Below are 25131 nucleotides of genomic sequence, written 5' to 3'. Positions count from 1 at the left end.
TGTTAGTTCGTGATTTATTGATGTAGACAGGGAACCTCACACAGACAAAATAGTAAGATATAGAGTGGCACTAGGTTCTGTGCCAGGACCAATACTTTTCACATTTTTCATGCTTCCAGACATAGCCAGCACTCGGTGTCTCAGGAGGGCAATGCTGTCCCATCCTGGGCAGCTCCTGTTCAACCTCATGCCCTCTGGTAGGAGGTACAGGTGTTTAAAGTCACCTTTTTTTTCCTGGGCCATCAGAACATTGAACAATAAGGCCAGTGATTGGACTTAGTGAGCCTCACTCACCACCCCCTACCTCTTAATATTCAGTACAATTTTCACACAAACACCAGCATAACATGGCACAATATACAATAACACCCACAACATGGCTGTTGCAAAAATAAAGGAATCTTTACCTTTATCTTTACAGCACTGTAACCTAACCGAGCCATTGATACAAGTCATGATGGATCCTTTGTTTCATGATGTTTGCCCCCAATCTATGTCGCAGCTGAAATCAATGCTAATCAGATCAATAGCACTGCGAGATACTGCACTGATTGATTTGGTATCAATCAGAAATCAAGTAAATAGAGGGTGTGTCTTAACACAATAAGACACACTTTTCAGCTTTTCATGTATTTGGAAACTGGGTTTTTTGAAGACGTGGAATGTAAATGTGTCTGTCTTTAAAGCACTTTTTGTCAGTTTATGTTGTTTAACTGTATTATAGACTATAAACAAAATAGATGTGACCATCAACACAAAAGGTTCAGACAGTTTTCATGGTGCCATTGAGCTATATTTTTTGTTTCCAAAGAAAATAATTGATTTAACATAATTCACCGAGCTACATACTGAACTCAGAGGGTAGAAACAACGTATCGATTTCATCGCGGTAGTATCAACTGGACACCAGTACACGAGTCCACTTCTACAGACCAGACAACATTTTCCCAGTCATCTGTTCTTCAGTATTGGTAAGCCCATGCTGACTGTAGCCTCAGTATCCTGTTCTTAGCTGACAGGAGCAGCACCTGGTGTGGTCTTCTGCTGCTGTAGCTCATCTGCTCAAGGTTTAGAGATGCTCTTCTGAATACTTTGGTTGTAACAAGTCGTCATTTCAGTTATTGTTGCCTTCCTGTCAGCTCAAAGCAGTCTGGCCATTCTCTTCTGACCTCTGGCATCAGCAAAGCATTTTTACCAGAGAACTGCCACTCACTGGATTTTTTTCCCCCTGACCATTATCTGTAAACCCTAGATAATCCCAGTAGCTCGGCAGTTTCTGAAATACTCAGACCAGCCTATGTGGCACCCACAAATATGCCTTGTTCAAGTCACTTAAATGACTTTTCTTTCCTATTCTGATGCTCGCTTTTCATTAATGAGCAGTTGATGATGTGTTATTAAGTAACTCCTTGAGTTAAAAGTAACTTTTTGAAAAACTCTGTTATATTTAGAGCATATTTTCAGTGGAATAAGTTGCCTTATGCAATTAGAGAATTGGCTTCTATTCATAATTTTAAAAATCACCTAAAAGCCTATTTAGGCAGTTTTTAATTTATTTGTAAATATTGTAAGAGGGCAATGTCACTTGTAATGGAAATTGTGTATTTTGTTTGAGTGTTTTTTATATTTTTTAATATTTACATGCTTATATTTTCAGAATTGTAAAACCTTATTGTGGATGTAAGAGCTAAATTACGTGGATATTTTGCATCCAATTCATTGTGTAACATTTTATTCGATGGTATTTGATGGTTTGGGCCCCAGGAAGACTAGCAACCAGTGTTGTGGAAGCTAATGGGGTTCCTTCTATATAAACAAATAAACAAATAAACTAATAAAGTTGTGGGCGAGCATATATAAGAGAAAATAAAGGCCTCATTGCATCCCATTAGAGTAGATCTCTCTCTGAGTGCAGTCATGTTTGTGGTTCCAAAGCAGAAAAGGAGTCATAGACTGCATTGAGGACACTGGACTTATGCTGTGGTGATATATAAATGCAACTGAATTAATTGGAATTTTTTATTTTCTATGCAATTACGGGAATCCACCTTGTAACATAAAAATACATTTTCCATGTCCTGATCTTTGACAGTGCACTTTGAAGTGTGGTCAAAATCAAGATAGTACAGTAGTATGGATGTTAATCAAGTGTACATCAAAAATTGAGCGATAACTGTAGACATCAGTTAGGAGTGTGTGACTGCAAACAACACAAGCAAAGTCACAGTTTGATGATGCTCCTTCACAATAATTTGGCTTTTTGCTGGCTCAGCCAATATTAGCACAAAACATTATAAAGATCTATTTATAAAAAGCCAGCCAACTTTCTCATCTATTTTAAGGTCTCTGTGACTCAACTGTTTCGTCATAATCTACCTCAATAGTGTGCATTACAATTTGGGTGCGTAGCCATAAGTATGTAAATATTTATGGTTGACGGGCTGAGATGTCATTGTTGACGGTGTCTCAGAGTTAGAAGCCTACATTCACCGTGGTGTTGCCAAGTGTCATCTACAGTTCGAGCTGCTTTTCAGCCACTGTCATCGAGGAAGGAGTGTCCAGCTTGTCAACAAAAGAAATGCGTCACTGCTCTCATGTGAAACCTGAAAAGTAGGTTTCATGAGTGCATGGTATGTAATTCTAGTCAGTCGAGTCATATTTTTACCAGAGCAAGTGATTGCTGCATTATGAGCAACATATAGCTACTGAAGGCACTTTGATTGAGGTGTCATATTATAGATATTTTTCAAATTAATATTTCCTCATACGTTAAAGTCGTTTTTAAAGGTTTACACCAGAGTTTTTTCTGGACTTGTTTTTGGTCTTTTTCTGATTTTTCAATGAAGATAAGATTATTTAACTGAAATTTATAACAACCAAAGTGTTTGTACCTCCAGGTTTCATCTAACACAGGTAGTTTTCTCTCAGCAATGAATTTCAGGTAAGAAAATTAGGTAAGCATTACAACATATGTGTGGAGCTCTTTTCTTTGACTTGAAGATTTTACATTGTATAGACACACTGGTTCCAAATTAGAAGCTGTTGAAAAACAGACATGACATGAGGTGATGTCTGTCGTATCGTTGGCAAAAAGACACATGAGCCTAATTTGAATGTGTGTGAATGGTTTGCTTTTTTATATCCTGTTCCCTGAATGCCTTGTGCATTCTGTAGCGTGTTATGACACTTTGGAGCTAAATTTAAATAAGGAAAAAAGGCATAATTATACTTAGACAAACCTAATACAGCCTTGTAATTTTGATTCCTTTCAAAGATCTTTCATGTGTATCTGCTTCTGTCTTTGATAACAGGATTCTTTACGTATTTTGTTTCTTAAAATGTCTTATCCGTATTTTTTATAAACAGGTTACAACTTCTCACTCACTCTCACTCTTAGTTTATAAATATTGTTAATGAAACTTAATTAATTCACTAACCAGCTTTTGAACAAGATATTTAACATAATGTGAAAAACCTGTCCTGGCAAGCAGGTTTAAGGTGTCACTTTAGTTGTGTTTGTACAGTTTGTGTTGCCGCGGAGAGTGATCATAAAGAGCAAAAGTATTGACGTCCTCGGGTACAGCCAGAAGCACAGCTAAATCATCTGTCATCATCAATCTAGCTGATGATCTTAAAGCTATTCACAAGGAACATAGGGAAGAAAAACGTGACTTAATTCCAATATTTTCTATAACAAATGCATGATTTTCCCTTTTAAAATTATACTTCTTTTTTTTTTAACAACGAATGAAAGAAATGACGTATTGGAGGTGCAGTTGCGCAGTTTGAACGCTTGGTGTCAGTATTGTTCCAAATCAGGCATGCTCTGTGGGATGTAAACACTCGGGTAGGCCGCCGTCTGTCCCAGCTCCGCAGACATTTGTGTACACGTATTACGGCTGCATGGGTTGGACCCAAGAGTCAATGGGAACGAGCTAACTTAACGCTGGCTAGCTTTCAAGTGGAAACCGATCTAGGCTATCTTGGGTAACATATGTACTTGGGTGAACCGTGTGAAAACCTGTCGTTTTCTCATAGTATCAGGACTAGCACACTTTCGTGCATGGGAAGCAGGCGACGTCTGCTGCGTGTGGCTAAAGACGGTTCAAGGTAAATGATGTTCTTGCTATTTTCGGGCTATGTCTAAATACTGGAACGATCAGTAACTCGTAAAATCTTAGTTCTCACCCGTGACTGTTAACGTGAACAATGCGACATTACTTTAAAGTAAAGCAGATTAGCTTTACTTAACTCAAAAACTGCGGTTTAGTATCAGCGTGTATCACGGCTTGTTGGCGCTGTTGCTTGTGTTAAATGTTTGCTGTTGATCTCCAAACTACTTTATAAAGGACTCTGGCTATCGCCTGGAACAAAAAACCCAAACCTAAAAAACACTTCATCCTTTGATAAGCAGTGTATTTATTCTTGCAGGGTAGTGTCTGTTAAAGTCACATTTATTCAACATGTAACCTCCTGTAGTGTTGTCCGAGGCGTCGACTTTAGAGCCTTCTGGAAGACATACAGTGTGCATACTGTTGCATTTGATGCTAGATCTCCATTTCGTCATTTCACAACATCAGCAAGCCATAAAAGGAATCGGGAGCTCGGCGTCTAATGCATCTGTACTCAGCTTACTGCCCGTCCCCTAAAGTGTTTTTGATAGGTAAACAATATTATGTGTGTGTCAGTAGACTAAGCAAAGGATTTAAACTGCTCAGCAGTAGTGTTGGCTGTGTTGCAGCTAAGCATATGCGTCAGTCCAGCTGCAAAGAAGTGACTTGCAAGTTGCAACAGCTCTCAAAGTAGAGATCAAGTGGACTTTTAACCCACCAGAAGTTATTATAACAGGAAGAAACGTCACCAGACTCAATTAAAGTGAATTTCATTCGTACTTTAAATTCCTAAAGCAATTTAAACTGATCTAAATGTATAATATTGCCAGATTAATAACCTAATACAGTGCATTATATTGAGGGATGCGCAGACTGTGTTTTTTAGTTTAATATAGAGTGTGCCAATTCACAAAAGTCATCTTAGGCTTTTACTCTAATATTGCATGGTCTTCCCGTCACCAAAGACCATGCAATATTAGAGTAAAAACCGTACCGATCACAGATGTCCTATGAGCTTGAAAATGGCGGGGAGGAAGAACTCTGTTAACAGGAAGAATTTACCAGCAGATCCAGACTTAGTGAGGAAGGGCTATCTACCTTAACTGTTCAGAGAAGGAGAAAAGAGATGACAAACAAACTATGTGAGATTGAAGAGAAAAGTTGCTAATATCGCTATGATCATTTGGCCAGGTGGAAATTGATGTGACACAAAGGATAAATATCAGCTATCAATGTCATTTTATTTGCCAATATGCCAGTATAATAATCGTTTCCTCTACCTGTACTTAGCTCATCATTTCACTGAAATAATCAGTTTCAATACACAAATAATAAATAATAATAAATAATCAGTTTCAATACACATTTACCTCAGATTAGCATTTATTTTTTTGTTGTAGCTTGAGCTAGGGCTGTGCGATATGACCAAAATCTCATATCCCGATATAAAACATCTATCTTCCGATAACGATATAAATCACAAAAAATTTAATATTTTAATATTTTCTGTAAATTCTGTGAATCTCGGGTAGGTGAAGTGTTTCCAGCTGGGCGTCTTGTACCCGGAGTCGAGTGTTTTAACCGATGCATGAAACTACACATTTTTAGACAGGTTGTAACTGCCACCGTTTTCTTTGTGAGTATTTATTACACGGTGTGCTGCGGGGAAAAGCCTGTTCTAATGTTTGAATCTAAGGTTTATTTTTTAGCACCTGACGACTCTTTTTTTGCTTCCCACCCGTCAATACTGTGCATACTTTTTCACGTGATTCCGTTTATTTTGAAAATTCTCAACAGGATCTTGAGCTTTATTGTGAAAGGTTTATGTGGAAAATAAACAAGCGGACATGCGATGGTTTTACCGTCGTTGTTGCTAACGACAACCCATAAAGCAGGTGCTTGTCTGTCCTTAGTGTGGTTATATTAAATATAAGAGAAAGAGAGAACTTTAAGAAATTAATATAGCCACTACAGTGACCATCAAAACGATGAAAAAAATATGCAAACAGTTTATTTTGCAACACCACGAAACAAACGATAGCGTAAAATGAAACGATAGACGTTTTTATATCGTCATCCGATATATATTTTATATCGAACAGCCCTAGTTTGAGCCACAGTGCATCGGTGAACAACTTTGGCTCATGTGGTGTCAATTGCCAAATTCCCAACAAACACATAACAACTTCTCACTCTTTTTGTATGTCAGCAAGTCAAATCTGTGAACCCAGGGGACATGAAGCTTCAAGAACTTTCCTGTGACCCCCATATTTAAGAGTCCTTGGAGAACATGGATCAAGGAGTTACAATAAATCGTGTGTGACTAAGCGAAGCAGAGGATGATCGTGTTATGTACTCGCCACCTACACTCTATGTATGTGCCTGTGGCTGAACAAGAAAAAAGTACATTTGAATCCATTTTTGGTCATTTTACACAGATTACAGTGGTTTTCTCCCTCAGAGAACTTATCGCCAACAACTAGTACTGAAAACAAAAAGTAACATTTAACTTGTCGTGAGACGAAAAGCCAAGCTGTAATTATTACTGTAAACAATGTGTCAGGTGTGTTTATATTAGCGTGTGGCCCGTGAGAAATCTTATAACTGCAGTACCTAACTGAATGCATCCAGTTAAGCCTATGATTTCCACCCTGTGGCGCATCAAAGCAAAGATAATACCTACAAATACAATCACCAGTAATGCATTACATTATTTGTGTAGCTCAGAAAGAGAATCCTAAAAGCCACAAATCAGTAATGCTGTCACTTCAGTGTAGTTTCAGTGTTTTGATCCCCCCCGGCCACCATTTTCCCCCTTGTGAGTTTTTCTCTTCTTCCCCACAATTTCACTAACTGGTGTTTATGTTATCCTCATTTATTTAATAAGTATGATCAGGCAGATTGGACTTATATTTATATTATATTTAGTGTATATTTATATAAAAAAGCAAGACAAAAAAGCCTTATAGTTAATGTTTTAGATTGGCTGTAGCTGTTTCTCCCAGTGAATAAACCATCCATTGCTGGAATTTAAGTACTGGTATTATATAAAATGAGCTGCTGCCAGCACATATGATTTCCCACACTACTGTAATGCTAGATTTTTGTGGGCCAAATGTAGCTCTCATTATGTGGGTGCACGTTGAAGAATAGCCTTCAGCAAGACCATTGAAATGCTGATGGTACACTGGGAAAATCTGCACTTGTGTGTGTGAAGTCAAAGGCCTTCCCACCTCAGAGTGTGTGTCTGTGTGTGTTATTATAAGTCAGGCCTGTGTTTTAACACCCTCACAAAGCACATGGACTTTTTTTCTCCTCTGAGATTTGGGTCTCTCATGCTCAGCCAGACAAATTTGATGTAATTCCCCTCCTAGAAATGGGAACACGAAAGCCGAGTGACTGTAAATATCTTCTTGACTGAAACTTCAAGCTTTACATTGAGCTAAGAGAGTTGTCTGTTAGGTGTTGTTCATTTTGAGTAAAGACAGTAAATGCTTCTGCCTTTGTGGTCTTTCTCAGTTCCCCATGAAGTTATTCCCTAACGCCTTCTTCTGGCCTTTCTGTGGGTTTCATTAGCTATGCACACTGCATCTCAGGGCCCCTTTGAGTTCTTTGGCAAACAAAAGAAGCAACAATCTCTGTATCCAGGATTTATAGAGAGGCCTTGCTGCAGTTGGCGTGCCTTGTTGGAAGGAATGTCTCCTAAGGCCACCTGGACATTGGCATCTGTCTAAGCATGTCCTGTCGTGAGATGATTACATTTTAGTTGCTACTCTCAGAATGCTTGTATATCCTGACAGAAACATCTAATATAAAATACACTAGGATTTGTTTTTGAGCTTTACTTTTTTCAATGATTCTCATTATTAATGAGATTCACAATTTAGCTGGGTTATAGGAATCCTCCAGTGCATGTCAGGAAATAACATGGGTTTTACCCAATGTAAATGGCTGACGATTGTGTGACATCAGCCAGGTTTTACATCAGTTTTGAAAAGGCTAGATGTTCACTTTACACATTTAGTGTATTCTATTTCAGTGATGCACAAAGCTTTGAGTTAAAAGAGACCTCCATGCAAGATAAAACCTAGAGAGGTCCATTTCTCAGGATCAGTTAATGATTCCCTGACAGTTTAAGTTTTCACAAAGAATAAATTTGTTAAGATGTTCTTTTAATAATGTCTATCTTTATGGTAGTTTTTTTTTTTTAAATTTGATTCACATGGCTGTAATTCAAATATTTATCATGATTTTCCGATCAAGGAGCAGTACTGCCAATGCTTTGTTTTGTAATTGAATGAATGAATTGATTGGACTCTAAGCTTCATTTTGCTGATTGTTTGTTTGATTGATTGCTGAAATGGGCTGAGTAAAATCTGACAGAGACCTTGCACTGCTCACATCAGTTAGTGCTGGTTTTAGTAACTCATTCTATGCAGGTCTCAACAGCTGTTGAAAGTTGTCCTGTGAGTGCTGGACTGACTGGAAAAAGCTTAGTGGTAGATGTAAAGGCCAGTGGTCTTGATGGTCATGCAAACCGTCATTTTTAGTAGGATTTCACAAATCAAATGGAAATGAATTCGTTGATGCACTCATGGTTTAGTTATAGTAAATGGTTAATATTTTACCTGCCTTGTTCTCTGCTCCTCTTTTTAAATAACCCTTCATGTGTTTGTGGGAGTGCGCTCATTGCACAGACCTTTGCTGCTTTTGTCTTGTTTTTCTGCAAGGTTAATGTTACCCTCTGTGTGTTCGGATGTCTTTTTGTTCTCCATCCATGTTGACTTAATGCAGAGACACTGTAGAGCTGCAGAATGAGGATTTGTTTGTTTAGCTCTGTCGTCATATCGCCGATGAAGGTCAGTAAATGTGTCCCCCACGGTGACAGGTCAGCAGCTGGGTGGTGTTATGAAAATAGTAAAGTTGGTGTATCAACTTCCTGTTTCTCTCTGTTCCAGAATAGACTTGGCACAGGCCCCTGTTTATATTAGATGCTATGTCTTTTATGACAAAGTAAAGCATCTTTGTTTTTCTAGATGTTTCATATTCAGTGGGATAAATCATATTTTTTTTTTTTTTAGTCATTCAGAGTAGAGATGCTAAACTATGCGTAAACAGCTGAGTGAACCAGCAAAGTCCAGTCGCCGTCTTTTCAAGCTCCTTAGGCTACCATGACCTGGATGACTGAGGACCTACACAGATGATACTGAAGGAGCAAGGGTTTGTGCAGTTTTAGGGAGCCAGCATGCATTGTTGCCCAAAGAGGGAAAATTAACAAACAAAATAATAAGATTTCAGACAGTGCCATAGGATGCGCTGCAGAGAGGGCATTGCATTTCTAAGCTGACACAGTTGTGTTAGAGCAGTTTGAGCCAATAGCCCGATAGTGTAACACGTACAGGCTGTTGTGTCCTTAATTTTGCATTGTATATGTGATGGATTGAGTTTTAATGTGTTTTCTCTGCATATTGTTCGTGGTCTTTGTTTGTTTTTTGGGTGATTGAGTTTATAATAATGATTGATTAATGGTTTCAAAGTGAAAGTGTTACTGGTAGTCATTGCTGTAGTTAGTCTCTCAGATAGTGAGTTGTTTTTGTTTTTTGTAATCTTTGCATTGCAGTTTTGCTCCTGTTTGTGAGATGACTGCTCGATGTCATATACATTAAGTTTGTGGTGAAATGAGACTGAAAAAAAACCCTGTTCTGTTTCCTTTTTAGATCTGTTACTTCAGATTTGCATTTCACGTCAGTGGTATCCAAAGCTCAATAACATCAAATCATTTCATAGTGAAGATACTATATTAAAGGACGGTTTCTTATATTGTCACGAAGTCTGGCTGTTTCTCTTGGCAGGAGGAAAAAAAGCTTAGCTAAGACACTTTCAGTGTGCACCATAGTTCATTCCTATCACCACACTTACCACAAATTGTCCCTCCTCCTATGATGTGATACTAGATACAGAGAAATTAGTCATCTTTTTCAGGGTAGTTTTTGAAATGATTGGTTTCCTGTCAGGTCTCAGTATCCAGACTTCCTGTCGGGGTGAAGGTGAAGTTAAAAAGTGTTTCTCAGGTGTGAGGTGAATTTCTTTCTGCTGAGCACAGTGATATGCTTCCTGCTCTAATCTTGTTTCACTTGAAGGAAGCCGGTCGTTTGGAGCACTTTGACCCCTTCTGAGTTTGATCATCATATGACTAAAGGACCGTGTGTCGTTGAGTCGATCAAAGGTTCTTAAGAGTGGAATACTTTTTGCGTTGGATTTGAAATATTTAAGCTGTCCTTTTTAATGAAGGCATGCTGGATTTCCTCATGGAAAGCAGCTGTAGCTTGGATTGTTTGGAGTAGCAGGTAGGAGTGGATTTAAGATGTCCTGCATTCATTTTATGCTGTTATTTGATGGTTGTTCTTCTTTTCTTATTTTTATCCAGTATAGTCTCTCTTTATGATAATAGATTATCAGTTTCCAAGTGTTGCTTTGAGCCATTCTTCATGCTGCAGTCAGTAGTGTCCAGTGAAACAGAGACAGTATTGTCACCGATTATAGTGGTGTGGCATGTAGTGCACAAAAATCCCGTCCTCGGTAAACCTGAAATGTCAGTTATGACCAAAAAGAATGGACGGTACTTGTGCATTAGTAATGTTTACAGATAAAGAAAGCAGTATCTTTATTTTAAAGGGATTTATTGTTCTTATTTCCTACACCATATATATTTTTATTCTCCAACTGGTTTCTTGATTTATACTTCAAAATAATCATTAATCTTTTCATGCGCTGACTTGAAGCAGCTCCTCAGTTTTAGCTCCTGTCCTTTGAAGGTTACCTCCACTTTAAATGGATAAATGGTGTTTGGCTATCCCCCACAAACTGGAGCTTCTGTGTTCACAGCTAAACTGTCTGTAACTGAACATTTGTCTCGTACAGATTACTTGCACGTGTACTGACCTCATTATCTAAAACTTGGACCTTTTTTAATATGAGCATCAACCATTGTAACGCACATATTGCAAATATGCAAGTAAAAGCATAATGTTTCTCCTATAAAGTAAATAAAATCCACAGAACATCATTTTAAGAACCTCCAGAATTGTGACAGAATTATTTTAATCCCGTCCTTGGTCAACGCGCCTTTACTGGAATACGAGCAAGTCATTTAAAGTATTGATTGTGGTATCAGAAAGAGACAGATTTGTTTGCCAATGCTGACTTTGTAAACTAAGCAGGTGTATCGATCCAGCTGACACTGACTCCTGGCGCTGCTTCCAACAAAGCTGATAATGTAGCACTAAAGGCTGCTGGGATGTATTGATATTCTATCAGGAGGAAGATGTTTTGATAAATATTTAATTCTTTGTAAATGTAGGCTTCATGTAAGTGACTGGAAGTGATGTTAAGTGGTGTAGTTCAGACTAGGATGTGGTTAGTGAAAGTGTTTAATACTGTATTTTGATGAAACTGAGAGATTTCAGAAGGCTTGGGCTCATGCTTCTCATCTTCTGCAGGTGGCGACAGACAAGGTTGCTGGTAAGCTGAGTTCTACTCTCTCATGGGTGAAGAACTCGGTGTCCCACACGGTCAGTCAGATGGCTAGCCAGGTGGCCACGCCCACATCCTTGCAGACCACTGCTACCTCCTCCTCCACCTCTTTGTCCTCGCCTGGCCTCTCCCCATCCTCGCCGGCCCAGCTCAGTCCTGATGATGTGGAGCTACTTGCCAAGCTCGAGGAGCAGAACAGGTAAGCTTCTCGTGCGAACTGACTCATGTTTGATTTCAGGTTGCGTGGCACAGGATGGACTGTATTGAACCATTCTTTGAGACAGTTTGTGATGTAGTTATAGAGGGGTGGAGAATACAGTCTGACTGGTTTGGAGATAGTTGGAAGAACTGGTTTTTGGACATTGAGACCTTACAGAGACACAAAGTTAATTTCCTCTGGACAATGTAGACTATAACCTCTGTTTGCTAGTCATGAAGCACAATCCTTTGTCAAGATTCTATTCTATAACCATTCTATTTACCATTTACCAAGATTATGATGGCATGTGACATGTGAGCAATACTCACTGACCATTTAAGGTAAACTTTGCTAATAGTAGTATTAACTATGAAGTAAGATTTTAGAAAGTTGATAGTAGGGCTGGAGAGTATAAGTATATTGATATGTATTAAAATTAGGCATAGGGTAAATAGATAAAATTACTTCATATAGGGCTGTTCAAGAACAAAAGTCACAAAGTGATTTAAAATTTAAAAGGGGTCTGATAATACACTTTACAATATGCTGAATTTAATTTTATGGCGTTTTGAGAAAGGTTACCTTGTGTAAAGCTATGCCAGCATTTATATTTTGCTTCTTTTACTCTTTGTAGTGCTTGCCCATACACTTTCTTTCTGTGCTCTGCAAGCAAACCTGGCAAGAACCTCATTGGAGCCTTCCCAAAGCTATTTTAGCCAGAGCCAAAAAGAAAATCACCGGCGTTGCAATGACTTTTTTTTTTTTTAAACTGGCAGGCTGTGAGGCTTACCACTTAAGCACGGGTATCATAGGTGAACATGGGCCTGTTTGTCTGTCATGGTTCATGTCCACTACTTCAGTATTATCATTTGGAGCTTTTTAATGACATTAATTTATAGCTGTACGGTTAAATGCCCATTCTAACCCAGAACGGGCCATGTGCAAGCCCAGTTTGCACCTGTGAACGATGGTTTGTTGATTTGTTGAAACAACACAAGCAAAAAGTACGGCAGAGTCAGCATACACTGTTTGGATTTAGTTGTGCGTGTCATCATGTATTTATGGTACAGCCGCATGGAGACAGTGAAACATTGACTGGAATCACATTTATTGAGTATTGTTATTTTATTTATCTTAAATAGATATACCAGAAAGTCTTACTAAGCTTCAGGGATTTTCCAGTAGCTCGTGACTGAGAAACTTGCGGCTTAATATGACCTATGAAATTATTTTTTTGTGTGTTCTGGTCACAGTTTATTTTAATAGTGTGATAAATCACACATGGCTTTCAGTACCATCTGATCATGTATTGAGCTAAGTAGAAAATACCAGTATTGTATGCCACTATTCAGTCTGAAAATACATGAATATGAGCTTTTTGGTCCACACTTCAGAGCTCTAGTTGATGGAATAGAACCTCAGTGTGACCCAGTCTAGCTCATGATGTTCTAAATGTAAGTGCTAATGGACTAAACTCAGACTGTGACAATTGCATTGAGGGAATATTCATCCTCCTGCCTAAAAATGGGAAGCAGGTTATGATGGATGATGTGAAAAGGAACTCATTATTCTATGCAGTTTGTTCTTGTCAGCAGCAGGCACACTGAAATGTGCAAATGTTGTAGGGCATCAGCTTCCTGTACACCCCAAACAAGTTGAACTTCCTCAGGAAGTACAGTTGTTTCTGGTCTGGTTTTGTTCTGCTGGTGTTTACAATAATATACTCAAAATTGCAAGTGAAAAAATTCTTTATTCTTATTGGTGCAAATACTATCTAAGATAAGTCACAACCTAATTTAATCATATAGTGGAGTGGTTGAATATTAATTATTTAAACCTTATTGAAAATCTCAAATCCACAAAACCTTTGTCTTATTATGTTGTATTTGGGCAGTTGTGCACACCTCTCTTATTACCGTCACTGAATCATTTTGCAGATCCTACAAATGTATCTTTTGCTACACATGCAGAAACACATTAGTGATGTTCAGATTGCAAACTAGCCACCTTTAGATGAAAGAGCGTAAAGTATTGATGGAATAAAAGTTAACACTCAGTAGTTAGTCAGGTTCTAGTCTGTTAACATTTAGGTGCTTTAATAATGCCTTCTTCTCCAATAAATGCAAGATGGTGTGTTGCTTTTGATATAATATATCTGATAGATATCTGAATATGAGTATAAAGATTCTTTAGGAATAGGCAAGCTTTCTATTTTCATTTTTACTCTTGGAATTTGGGGTAGTTGAAGGTGGGAGGTTAAAGGCACATGGGAAGGACAAACGAGGAATGCATTGAAACCTTCCCTTATCCATATAAGATAATTAGGTTATTGTTATTGTTCCTATTATTATTTATAGTCAGAACTGTAAACATTACCAGAAGTCTTTTCAGGATATCAGCTGGCTGCACCAGAAGCCGAAACACTGTTCCTCTGAAGCTACATTATCAGAAGATTGGGTCTGATACGTTTGTTAGGGCCTAAATATTCAACTTAAATGTTATCAAATATTTAACCATTCAGATCGTGCCCTGCCCCTCCCCCTGGGAAAGGCTCCAGTCTACTTTGAATAGTATCGTACTGCTTTGCAAAGAACAGCTTGCTCTCATGGTGCAGGCACCATGTGTTCTAAAGAGAGTGAAGTGAAGAAAGTAAGAGACCGTCTGTTGCTTCTTTCTCTCTACATCATCATTTTATATGGAAATGTGCAAGCCTCACAGTGCAAGCTTTAATTCGTGTACTTGATTTTGACTCAGCTCACTGGGTAAAGCTTCGATTGAACCCACCAAACAACTCACAAAAATTATATTCAGATCATCTCGAAGGTTTCTTAGTTTGTTGTTGACCGTTTTGTTGTTTCAGGGTGTGGAATATATTTCCGGGGTGAAGGTTCCCTGCATGTAGACTCCGAATGGAAATTTTCCCTCAGGTTGACTCGCATATTGTACCCATATTTGTGCACACTGTACTGCTAGGTAAACAGTAAACAGCTCACATGGCTGAAGCAATGTCCATTAAACATTAAAATGAAGACTATGGCCTCTTTGGGAGTGTTTTTTTCCTGTGCTGGTTCCTCATTTAGATTCGATCAGATAAACGGTTCTTGCAACAAGATCCAGAATTTGATAAGGACTCTCAAAGCCACAACAGAGCATGTCTGGCTGTGGATGGGTTTATTTAAATATTGGATCAGTGAGAGAAGACTATAGTGTGCAGTCCCCGAGGTTCTCATTGTTCACGTCACATAAAAGTACTGTTAGAGGATGACGCAACTATTCTCTAAAGCCAGCTTTGTGAATTCTTTCCCTGCTGTAGATCTCTCCCATGGATAGTACACTCTGTGTCAGCATAGAAACCAAGTGTGCCACTCAGACTGTGTCACAGCAAAGCTCTGTTGAACGCAGCGGTCGTTGACTCATCGGTAACGCCTACCACAGCTCCTGCCCCATAATGCCAAGTGGCATTTGATTAGGCAAGATCAAAAATAATCAGAGACATGTTCTTCATAATGTCCTTTATAAAGCTCAAACCACATCCATATCTATTGAATAACATTTTTTTATATCACAGAGCTCAAGTTCGTCTAACCTTTGACCCTTCCTTGACTTCACGACGCCCGTTTAGTGTCTTTATTTTGCCGCAAAATCCTAACGCAACCTTAATACACAAATCTTTTCATTTTGTCACTTAGGTGTTAATAAGATAGGTGCAATGGCAGGCAGGAGGACTTAGTTACAGATTCTGTGACGCGGCCTGTGGTTGTTTATCAGGTGCATGTGTGTTTGGGGAGCCCTTTGTACTCTTCAGAGCAGATAAAAGTCCGAAGCGTTGGTTCAGTGGTGTCACACAGTCGAGGAAATCCTGCACTGTTGCCTTCAATTTGTTAATGAGACTTGCCAGAATTCCTGAATTCTTAGAAAACTGAGACATGTAGAGTACATCATGAGTTTATCTTGGTAAGTTTGCAGTATTTCATTACTTATTTTCTTGAAAATTGTGGGCATGACGCACTTTTTTCCCCACTTGTCACTTTATCTGGAATGTGTTTTTGTCACTAAAATATTAGCTACAAGTTTGTTATATTCAGAAGGCTTTGGTTTTGTATTTGGCTGTTAGTGAGTTACTAGCAGAGCTGTAAGTATGTTTAGGCTCATGTTTAACACGTATTGTAATTTTTCTGAGTCACTGTTTTCGATCATTTGACTGAATTGCTTGAAAAACGGGTAGTTCCTGTGAAACTTTAGCGCTCTCTTTAGCTCGGTGTCAAAGCTGAATACAAGTAAAGAGAGGCCCTCTTGCAGGCTGTTCTGTCGGGGCCGTCCGTTTCACTCCCTCCCACACAACCCAAATTTGGCTGTAACCCTAGCCATTCGGATAGCGCACTCGGTGACATCACAGGCTCCACTGGAGAGGCCCCGTCCTTTTTCCGAGATCAGGTGTCTGAACCTTTGTTTGTGTGACATAAGCTCTTCGGTGCCACGCAGGTTGGGAGTCACCGCGTTTTTCCCCCACATTCTAATCTTTGATCAGGTCACTTTGTGAGTGAAAGACTGATAAGACTGATGAAGTGTGTGATAAATGTGACATACGGGCTTTTTGTGCTACTTGACATGCTGAGCACATATGAAAGAAATGAATGATATTAACAAAATGAGTCAGAAAATATTTTACTGACCTTTACAGCTTATTTTCAACCACTTACAGTTGCAGCCATTAGATTTTAAATAAATGTCATCTCTCTCTCTCACTCAACAGAAGTGTTTTAAACCCTTCTTTTTTGGTCAGCTTTCAGTCTGATTCAGTATTAACCTGTGAGATTTGGCTCATATATAAATATAAATGTTAGGTCACAGCATTTACCTGATTCTCTTATGTGGCCACAAGCTGTGGGTAGGGACTAGAAGAGTTAGACTGAGGATAGAAGTGGCAGAAGTAGCTTCTTCCAAAGAGTGTCCATTCTTAGAAAGAGGTTGAGGGGCTCAAAGTAGAGCCACTGCTTGTCCACATCAAAAAGATCCAGCTGCATAGGATTTCCCCCTAGCTCGAGTGTTTGGGACACGTCCAGCCAGAAGAAGACAGGCTTTCAATACCTTGGTGCATCCCTAGAAAGAAGAAAGTCTATGCATCTCTACTCACTCCACTGGCCTTTGACCCAGATCTGAATAAAGGGAAGACGGTTATTATGTGTCAAAACAGTAGCTGTTTAGATACACTAGTGTAAATAATAGTCCTCAAAAGAATGCATAAGATTTAAACTAGCTAAGTAAATATTTCCATTTGCTATAGTTTTACAGTCCTTTCTCTTTCTTCTTTTTTTAGTTTTGTTTTTAGCTTTCATATAATATCTCATGCACCTGTCATGTTGAAAGTTCTATATATATCCACACAGCTTTCATTCAAACTGTGTTTTGCATTTGCAAAGTGTTTTGCAAAATGATCTCACTATGGTCTGGGTTTCCCTGAAGATGTGAAATTGTACTTTGCCTGGTAAATGGGATGTCTGATGGACAGACATTGACAAAGTCACGGTATAATGTAGTTGCGTCTCTGCACAGTTTCTTAAATGTTCACAGTATATATCGCCTCTCACCTTCTCTAAAGGCTACTGGAGACAGACAGCAAGTCGCTGCGCTCCATGAATGGCTCCAGGCGAAACAGTGGCTCATCCCTGGTGTCCAGTTCCTCCGCCTCATCCAACCTCTCCCACCTGGAGGAGGACTCATGGATCTTGTGGGGGCGAATTGTCAATGAATGGGAGGATGTGCGCAAGAAGAAAGAGAAGCAGCTTAAGGTGAGACTCGTGCACATGACTACCTGTGAGGTGACGGTTGATCATGTGCAGACCTGCTTAAGAGCTTATTCAGCCTGGGCTGTTTTACTAGCTTACAAATAGACATTTGACGCCTCGAAGACGAGGTAAAGAGCCTTCTCTCAGCTGCTCCTTTACTCACACGGGGTCAGCAAAACAGATAGCTGTGCATATTTGATTTAGCAGAATTTGATGCCATTCCTCGCAAAACACCAAATGGGATTTGCGTCTCCTCCTAGTCTCAAACCTGTATAAACCTCTTCACACTTACACTTAAAAACAGTAAAACTCCATGACAGTTATTCTAGGTTGCAAAAAAGGGTCCAATGATGCTGCTGTTTCTGCATTAAGATTGTTTAACTTAACATATTTCAAATCATGGCTTATTTGTTTTATTGTTATTATAATTGTGTTTATAATTTTTTGCTGCCATTTGAATTTCCCTGGCTCAAATGTTACAAAGGCCCAGTTCACGTGACTGTTTACTTGGTCCAGTGATAATTTAAAGGCTATCTCTGTCCTCAGTGACCCTGTGGGGTTGCCCTTGAACTTGTTATTTCAGACGTAGATATTTGACGCTAATTTTAGCTTGCTTGTTTCTACAGTTACTCTGTTAAGCCCCGTAATAATCCTGTGCCCAGACAGTGGCAGTGGCAGTCTGATTTAAACTGCACAAAGACTGTGGACATACACAGTGATTGTTGTTTGTTGTGTAAAACCGTGCCAGTTGTGTGTTGGACCACCTGATTGTAGCCACAAGTCTGGGATAGTGGTGATTCAGCAGAAAGCCTGGTGTGTCCGGATGTTAAACGACTCAGTGCAGCTGCAACAGTTTGAAAGTTACTGGGGATCTACAGTTGGTGCTTTTTATCTTTATGCACTGAGTGTTGTTAATGGAAGTTTTGTTGAATTCTACTCAAACTGAAGCCTTCTTTGGGTCATTTAGGAAAACTGACAACCAGTAGCTGTGCCAGAACAGCTAGGTGCTCAGCATTTATGGTCAGACGTTTGTTATAACCATAGAGACTTCAAGCCCATTTCTTTTTGTTACTTAGATGACTGACACAGAGAAATATTTTACTGTAAAGTTTCTGTTAATTAAAATAATCATGCAAAAGACTAATGTCTTCTGTAGGGACGGAGTTTCTGTTGTTCTTGTTGCTGGATGTTTAAATGGGGAAGTGCTGGGAAGGAGCTGTGAACATACACAGTGTTATTATGTAATTTAACAGAAGTAGTCATCATCGCATGGGTGCAACTAGCCTAGGATATTAATGACAGTTGCTGAGGCCTCCGCAAAATTGCTGTTTTCTTCCGCTCTGCTTACAAGAAACACAGTTTCTGTTGCACGAAGGAAGAAACGTAAATTTTTTCTGCACTTGTCAGCAAAATCCCTGATTTGTTCGTCTTTCTAATACTTTATATTTCATATGTAATCTTCTAAGACCCTCTGCTCTTGAATAGTTCTTGTGACTCATAAGGCAGCTTTCGTTCAACAGTCAAGGTTTGAGACTGTGGTGCATTGTTTCAGTCTAGAACAAAGCTTGGTTTGTCTTATCTAACCTCTAAGAGGGGAGAGGGGTCCCCTGCTGAAAGCATGTGTGGGTGGACCTCTGCTCCAGATGCACCCTGGACTGACCAGATGCACGCAGACACCGCACACAGACAGACATACACAACCACACACTGACTCACGTGGCCGCATAGCAGGAAAAATGACTGTTCCCTGTCAGCACAGGAAATTGCTTAATCAAATTGTATCAGCAGTAGTATATGGAAATAAATCACTCTACAGAATGTATCACTGACAAGATTATGTTTGGCAGTGGAAACTGTATTATTAAAAAAGATGCACAGTGTGCTGAAGTGGAAAAAGAAATATTAGGCTTTGAGGCATACCCATGGTTTAATCCTGTTTAAGATGCAGGTCTCTGTTTTTCTCCACGGAAGGGTTTGGTGTTTTTCTTTCTGTTGTTCACATTCAGAGCTGAAAAAAGAATCCCAAATGTGCGTTTAGGTTCCCATGGATTCATTTTACATTGTCATGGTTTCCCCTACCATTAAACTCATGAAGCTAGTCCACTGCCTCTCTGGGGAGATGTTTTTATGATAAACTGTTCAGTGTGGGGAAAAAAAAACAACCTTTTGCGATCCATTTGTGGTTCGACACGTCCACTGAAGGGGAAACCAGTACTGATAAGGATTCCTCCAAGTTGAGTGGAAATAAGTCATCATTTTTCTGCACTGCTAATACACTGCAGCAGTATAAAGGTGTTTCAAATGAATGAATAGAGTTGCGGAGCTCTTAGTATTTTTTTCACTTATACTCTGGCAGATGTAATATGAAAAGCTTTTTTTCACATTACAAAAAGTGAAGAAGTGCAGACTTTTTAGAAAAAAAAGTTATTTATTAACATCAGCTACATGCTCTAGCTGCATGACTACACTGTTTAAGAGACATCCACAGTGATTTACACTACCACGTGTATGCCTGTGTACGCGAATGCTGGATTTCCACTAATGAATTAGAAACTCATTGGCCTGATGAGCCTGAGTTGACTCTCTGACAGACCTGTGCACTAAAGATTTTAATTATTTTAACCTGCAACGGATACATTTGCGTTATTAGACTGCGGTTCCCATGAAAAGATTTTTGACACACACAAAAAACATAATTTAAATGTATACTTTATTGATCCTCGTGGGGAAATTCCTCTCTGCATTTAAAACATTCACTCAGTGAAGCAGTGGGCAGCCACTGGGCGCTCGGGGAGCAGTGTGTAGGGACGGTACCTTGCTCAGGGGTGTCTCAGGGTAGCTGTTCAGGTGAATTGTGTGACTGGATATTAAATCTGACACTATCATAAAACCTGAACAAAGAACAAAACTGTTTCATTTTAAAAAGTTGTTGCCTACACCCTGCAGAAAACTTTAAGAACATCAAGAAAATATCTGCTCTTTTTTTTCTCTACAGGATCTTGTTAGGAAAGGGATTCCTCATCATTTTCGAGCTATAGTGTGGCAGCTGTTGGGTAATGCCCAGAATATGCCCATCAAGGATCAGTACTCAGAATTATTAAAGATGACGTCACCCTGCGAAAAGCTCATACGCAGAGACATCGCTCGCACTTATCCCGAACACGAGTTCTTCAAGGAGAAAGACAGCTTGGGTCAGGAAGTGCTCTTCAATGTCATGAAGGTGTGTCTTCTGCGGTGTCTAAGAAACCTGTTTGCATGCAGATAAAGAGATAAGTCTTGTGTTCCAGTAACAAGAACTGGTATTTGGTTTTAAGGTGGTTTAATAACGAAAAAGAGAGAAATCTGATCTTCAGTGAGACTCCTGTAACGATAATCTCTGTTACCTTAGGCATATTCTCTGGTGGACCGTGAGGTCGGCTATTGTCAGGGAAGTGCGTTCATTGTGGGTCTGCTGCTCATGCAGGTAATGATTGTATTCTCCACACATACTCTCACACACTGTAACACAAACTTCCAGCTAGTAATTTAATCACTATCATAATATTTTTCTAGATGCCCGAAGAGGAAGCATTCTGCGTGTTTGTGAAGTTGATGCAGGACTACAGATTACGAGAACTCTTCAAACCCAGCATGGCTGAGCTGGGACTCTGCATGTATCAGTTTGAGTACATGATCCAGGTAGACACCTCATAGCTTGGGGAGTAACGCTTTGCCAACATGTAAGCTTCAACAATAGTGAGTCTGATTGTTATTTTTTTCACAGGAGCAACTCCCAGAGCTTCATATACATTTCCAAGCTCAGAGCTTTCATACCTCCATGTATGCCTCTTCTTGGTTCCTCACCATCTTCCTCACCTCCTTCCCTTTGCCCGTTGCTACGAGGATCTTTGACATCTTCATGTGTGAGGTCAGTTAAAGCAAACTGTGGCTGAACGATAAGCTCTGTAAACTTGTATGAATCTTTCTGTCATTCTCTTTACTGAGCTTGAAATTTACACCTGTGTTCACATTCTTACAACACTGGCTTCTTCTGTCTTCTTTTTTCTTTAAACTTCTGTTTGCTTGTAGTTTTTGCGATCTAAAAGAGGAACTAAAACTGCTGGTTTCTGCCAGTGTATGAACTGAGGGGGTGCACCAAGGCCCAGGATTGATTTTGAACTGTGACTCATGCAAGGCTACTCTAGTAAAGCCTGTGAATAAAAACGTTGAGCTGGAAATGAGTGCAATAGGTCCACTTGGAAATGAGCCATCATTATATCAGTGTCTAATCTGAAAAGGGTTTGGGGGTTATATCTTAAGCTGCTGTTATTGTAAGTCACTGTGAACTAATAGCCCCACCTCAGAAAAACAGAGTCTGTGCTTAAATTTTTAAGAGTATTTGTTTAGAGATGATTTCAGGCCAGTACACTTATTCTACAGCTTTAAGAACAGTTAGGTAAAATCAGCTATCAAATAAAAGTTATCCATTAGTGCCACCTGTTGGACAAAATTAAGCACTACAGTTACAGTCACCTTTAGCAGTGTGGCCTTTTTCTTTTTCTCTAAATCACAATCACTCGGGCTGTTTCTTCTCAGTCCACTGTCCAATAAATTTGACAGCGCACTGAGTATTATTTCATGCTCATTACTGGTGGGGTTTTTTCAGGGCCTGGAGATTGTTTTCCGCGTGGGGCTCGCCATCTTGCAGATGAACCAGGCGGAACTCATTCAGCTCGACATGGAGGGAATGTTACAGGTGAATCACCAGCAGCACTTCCAGGGGAGAAGCCTCCATCACCCTCTGTTTATGTGCAACCTCTCATCTCGTCCCAGTTTGTGGGCATGCTGATGTTTAGTGCGGTCCTTTGAGGTCAGAGAAGCTTGTGACTAAAACATGCATTCTGGTGTGACACTTGCCCCCGCTTTCTTTATGTGCTTCAGCACTTTCAGAAGGTCATCCCACACCAGTTGGACAGTGGACCAGATAAGGTCATCCAGGTTGCTTATCAAGTTAAATACAACGCCAAGAAGATGAAAAAGTAAGCGCAGCAGGCATTTCATAACTTCCTTTTTCAGAGATTTTTTTTTTTGCTGTGATTGTTTTTTCATTGTTCCTCTTTTACAGCTGAACCCCCTTTTTGTTTTTTTGTTTTTAAACTGTTGCATAACTTTAGACAAGATTTTTCAGTCAGCACTGGAGCAAATTGACTGCTAATATTTGAATGCTGCAAATTCAAAACTTGGTTGATACCCGTTCCAAGTGGAGGAAGCAACACATTTAAACGTTCTGTGTACCTGTTCAGTATAGGGGCCGGGGAAATTCCAGAGTTTCCATTTGTAATGGTGTCTCTTTAAAGAAACGTATATCTTTTTTAGAAGCAATAAAATATAGAAGACAAAAGGAAAGGTGATTGTATCCCAAATTGATACATGGAAATCAATTCAGCCGACTTCATTCTAATCATTCTGTGCTTGATTTGTTTTAACAGATGCTCTGTGCTTTTTTTTTTAGGTTAGAAAAAGAGTACACTACAATCAAAACAAAAGAGATGGAGGAACAGGTGGAGATAAAGGTGTGTGGACATACTTTAAAGTCCCAGAGCATCCCATGTAAACAATTTGTAGTATTTTTTTTTTCTTATGTCTTTTTGCAATTCTGTCTTTTTCAGAGGTTGCGGACAGAGAACAGGCTTCTGAAGCAGAGGATAGACACACTAGAGAAAGTGAGTGAATCAGTGTTTGTCACAGTCAGACACTGCGCTCTCCTCATCAACTTTACATTAACCCATTCTGCTGTTTATGTCCATATATCATGTGTATTTCCTAATGACGGAGTCTTGTCTTTCACTAACTGAGCTGTGTTAGTTGAAAGTTGCTGGTACGCCATCATGGACTGGCATGGTGAATGTTCTGATTGTAGATAAAGTCAGAAACATTGATGGATTTGGGCTTTAGGTCATGTGGAGAATTTAAAAACCCAGCTGACCCCACTAACAGAAGCAGAGAAGCCTGTTTGAAATGTGAACGGAGCTGCTTGATACTTGACGTCCATACAAAGCACTGCATGTCAGGGTGCACTGTTTGTGTCATTGTGCACAACACTGAGTCTCTCTGAATGGGCACTTCTACTGCCTGGTAAAGGCACCATGCATGAGGTCTGTTGAGGATATTAAGGGTGTCTGCTACGCTGTGTTTGCCTGCAGGGCGGAAACGAGTCCGTTAGTTTAAACCAAACTCGAGGCTGCTGCTCCTCGTCACGTAACTCTCAGGATCTTTTAACTCTCCACTAACTGAAACCGCTAAAAGCTTGGATAAACCACAGAGCCCCAGCGCCTCTGTTAAGTAAAACACCGCTCTTTAACACTGTCGTCATGCTGCTATTATAGCAAACTTCACTCTCGGGCTGCCCTGTGCTTTTTCCTGTCTGAAACCTCTTTGTTATCTGCACCGCCCAATTCTTCACTCTGTCACCAGCTTATTTTTGCACCTTTTTCACCACACCTGCTTTGCAATGTTCCTTTTATACCTCATTGCGTAAACCAAATATTTTTGGAGGGAAAATGAACATTGCACGTCTTCTTTTAAAGAATCAGTTGTTCTTTTGTGTGCTTTAAACTGTCCTCTGGATTCTCTCTCTCTCTGCTGTCTCTTGTTGATATTTCTGTTTTGTAGGAAAGCGCTTCCTTGGCAGATAGATTGATCCAGGTATACTCCTCATTTTCTTTTTACCCTTAGAACTTATGCTGGACTTTCCTTCTTCCATCTTTTTGTCTCTCTTTAGCAATGCATGCTTATGATTAGTAAAGGGCAGTGACAGTGCTAATCCAGATTATGACAGCTGATTACATCATTAAATAACTGCATGGAAAACCACATGGTGGCATGTTAGACAAAGTAAAAGAATCACAAAAGATGCTAAATACATCTAAGGAATTAAAACTAAATCACCCGCTGCTTAGAGTTAAAAACAAGCATGTCCTTAGAAAATCCAATCCTTCATCTTCTCTGATTTGCCCACCCATTCCGTCCTTTCGTTTCACTTCCTGTCGTGCTCACTCCACCCCTCATCGGTTGGTTATGTCCAAAGGGACAAGTGACTCGAGCTCAAGAGGCAGAGGAAAACTACCTGGTCAAACGGGAGCTGGCTACAGTCAAACAGCAGAGCGAGGAGGCCGGTGCTCAGCTGGAGCAGGCCAAGAAAACCATCAAGCAGCTCCAGCAGCAGCAGCAGCCACAAGGGGTAAGAAGAGCCACAGACAGTCTGAGGCAGGCAGGTTGCACTGGCTCATCTGGCTGACCTGAGTGTGACTGGAGCTGTGACACTGAGACTGGGGTATTGCCCAGGTCTGTGTGTGATGTGCAGTACGTACAACCTCAGGATGACTATTTTATTATTATTATTAGGTGTGCTACAAATTACTTTTGGGCCTGTAAACATTGCAAACAACTGATTTTGGATACATGGTGGGGCATCTGCAATGGCAGAGCAGGACTTTTCTCACTTTAGGTAATGATCTGTTTT

The 25131-nt window shown here is 39.7% G+C and overlaps 1 protein-coding gene across 6 annotated transcripts in view; it reads left to right on the top strand.

Moving 5' to 3' along the window:
* Nucleotides 1-2646: 2646 nt before the first annotated feature.
* The window catches only part of evi5b (ecotropic viral integration site 5b), a 42450-nt gene continuing 19965 nt past the window's right edge, over nt 2647-25131 (top strand). Inside the window, exons 1-13 of one of the 6 annotated variants that reach the window (XM_080297948.1) lie at nt 2647-2941; nt 11612-11844; nt 17444-17633; nt 20626-20850; nt 21019-21093; nt 21183-21308; nt 21394-21537; nt 22276-22365; nt 22551-22648; nt 23122-23182; nt 23279-23332; nt 24282-24314; nt 24697-24849. In XM_080297948.1, coding sequence (XP_080154074.1) covers nt 11693-11844; nt 17444-17633; nt 20626-20850; nt 21019-21093; nt 21183-21308; nt 21394-21537; nt 22276-22365; nt 22551-22648; nt 23122-23182; nt 23279-23332; nt 24282-24314; nt 24697-24849 — 1401 coding nt within the window. In that variant the 5' untranslated portion in view covers nt 2647-2941; nt 11612-11692. Of the gene's footprint in view, nt 2942-3527; nt 4111-10304; nt 10460-11611; nt 11845-15655; nt 15799-17443; nt 17634-20625; nt 20851-21018; nt 21094-21182; nt 21309-21393; nt 21538-22275; nt 22366-22550; nt 22649-23121; nt 23183-23278; nt 23333-24281; nt 24315-24696; nt 24850-25131 lie in introns of those variants that run through there. The other 5 variants (XM_026157580.2, XM_080297949.1, XM_080297950.1 and 2 more) reach the window with 5 other exon arrangements.

The sequence above is a fragment of the Astatotilapia calliptera genome, chromosome 23 (genome assembly GCF_964374335.1).
Source record: "Astatotilapia calliptera chromosome 23, fAstCal68.1, whole genome shotgun sequence".
Classification (NCBI taxonomy): domain Eukaryota; kingdom Metazoa; phylum Chordata; class Actinopteri; order Cichliformes; family Cichlidae; genus Astatotilapia; species Astatotilapia calliptera.
This window is presented reverse-complemented; position numbering and strand designations above follow the sequence as displayed.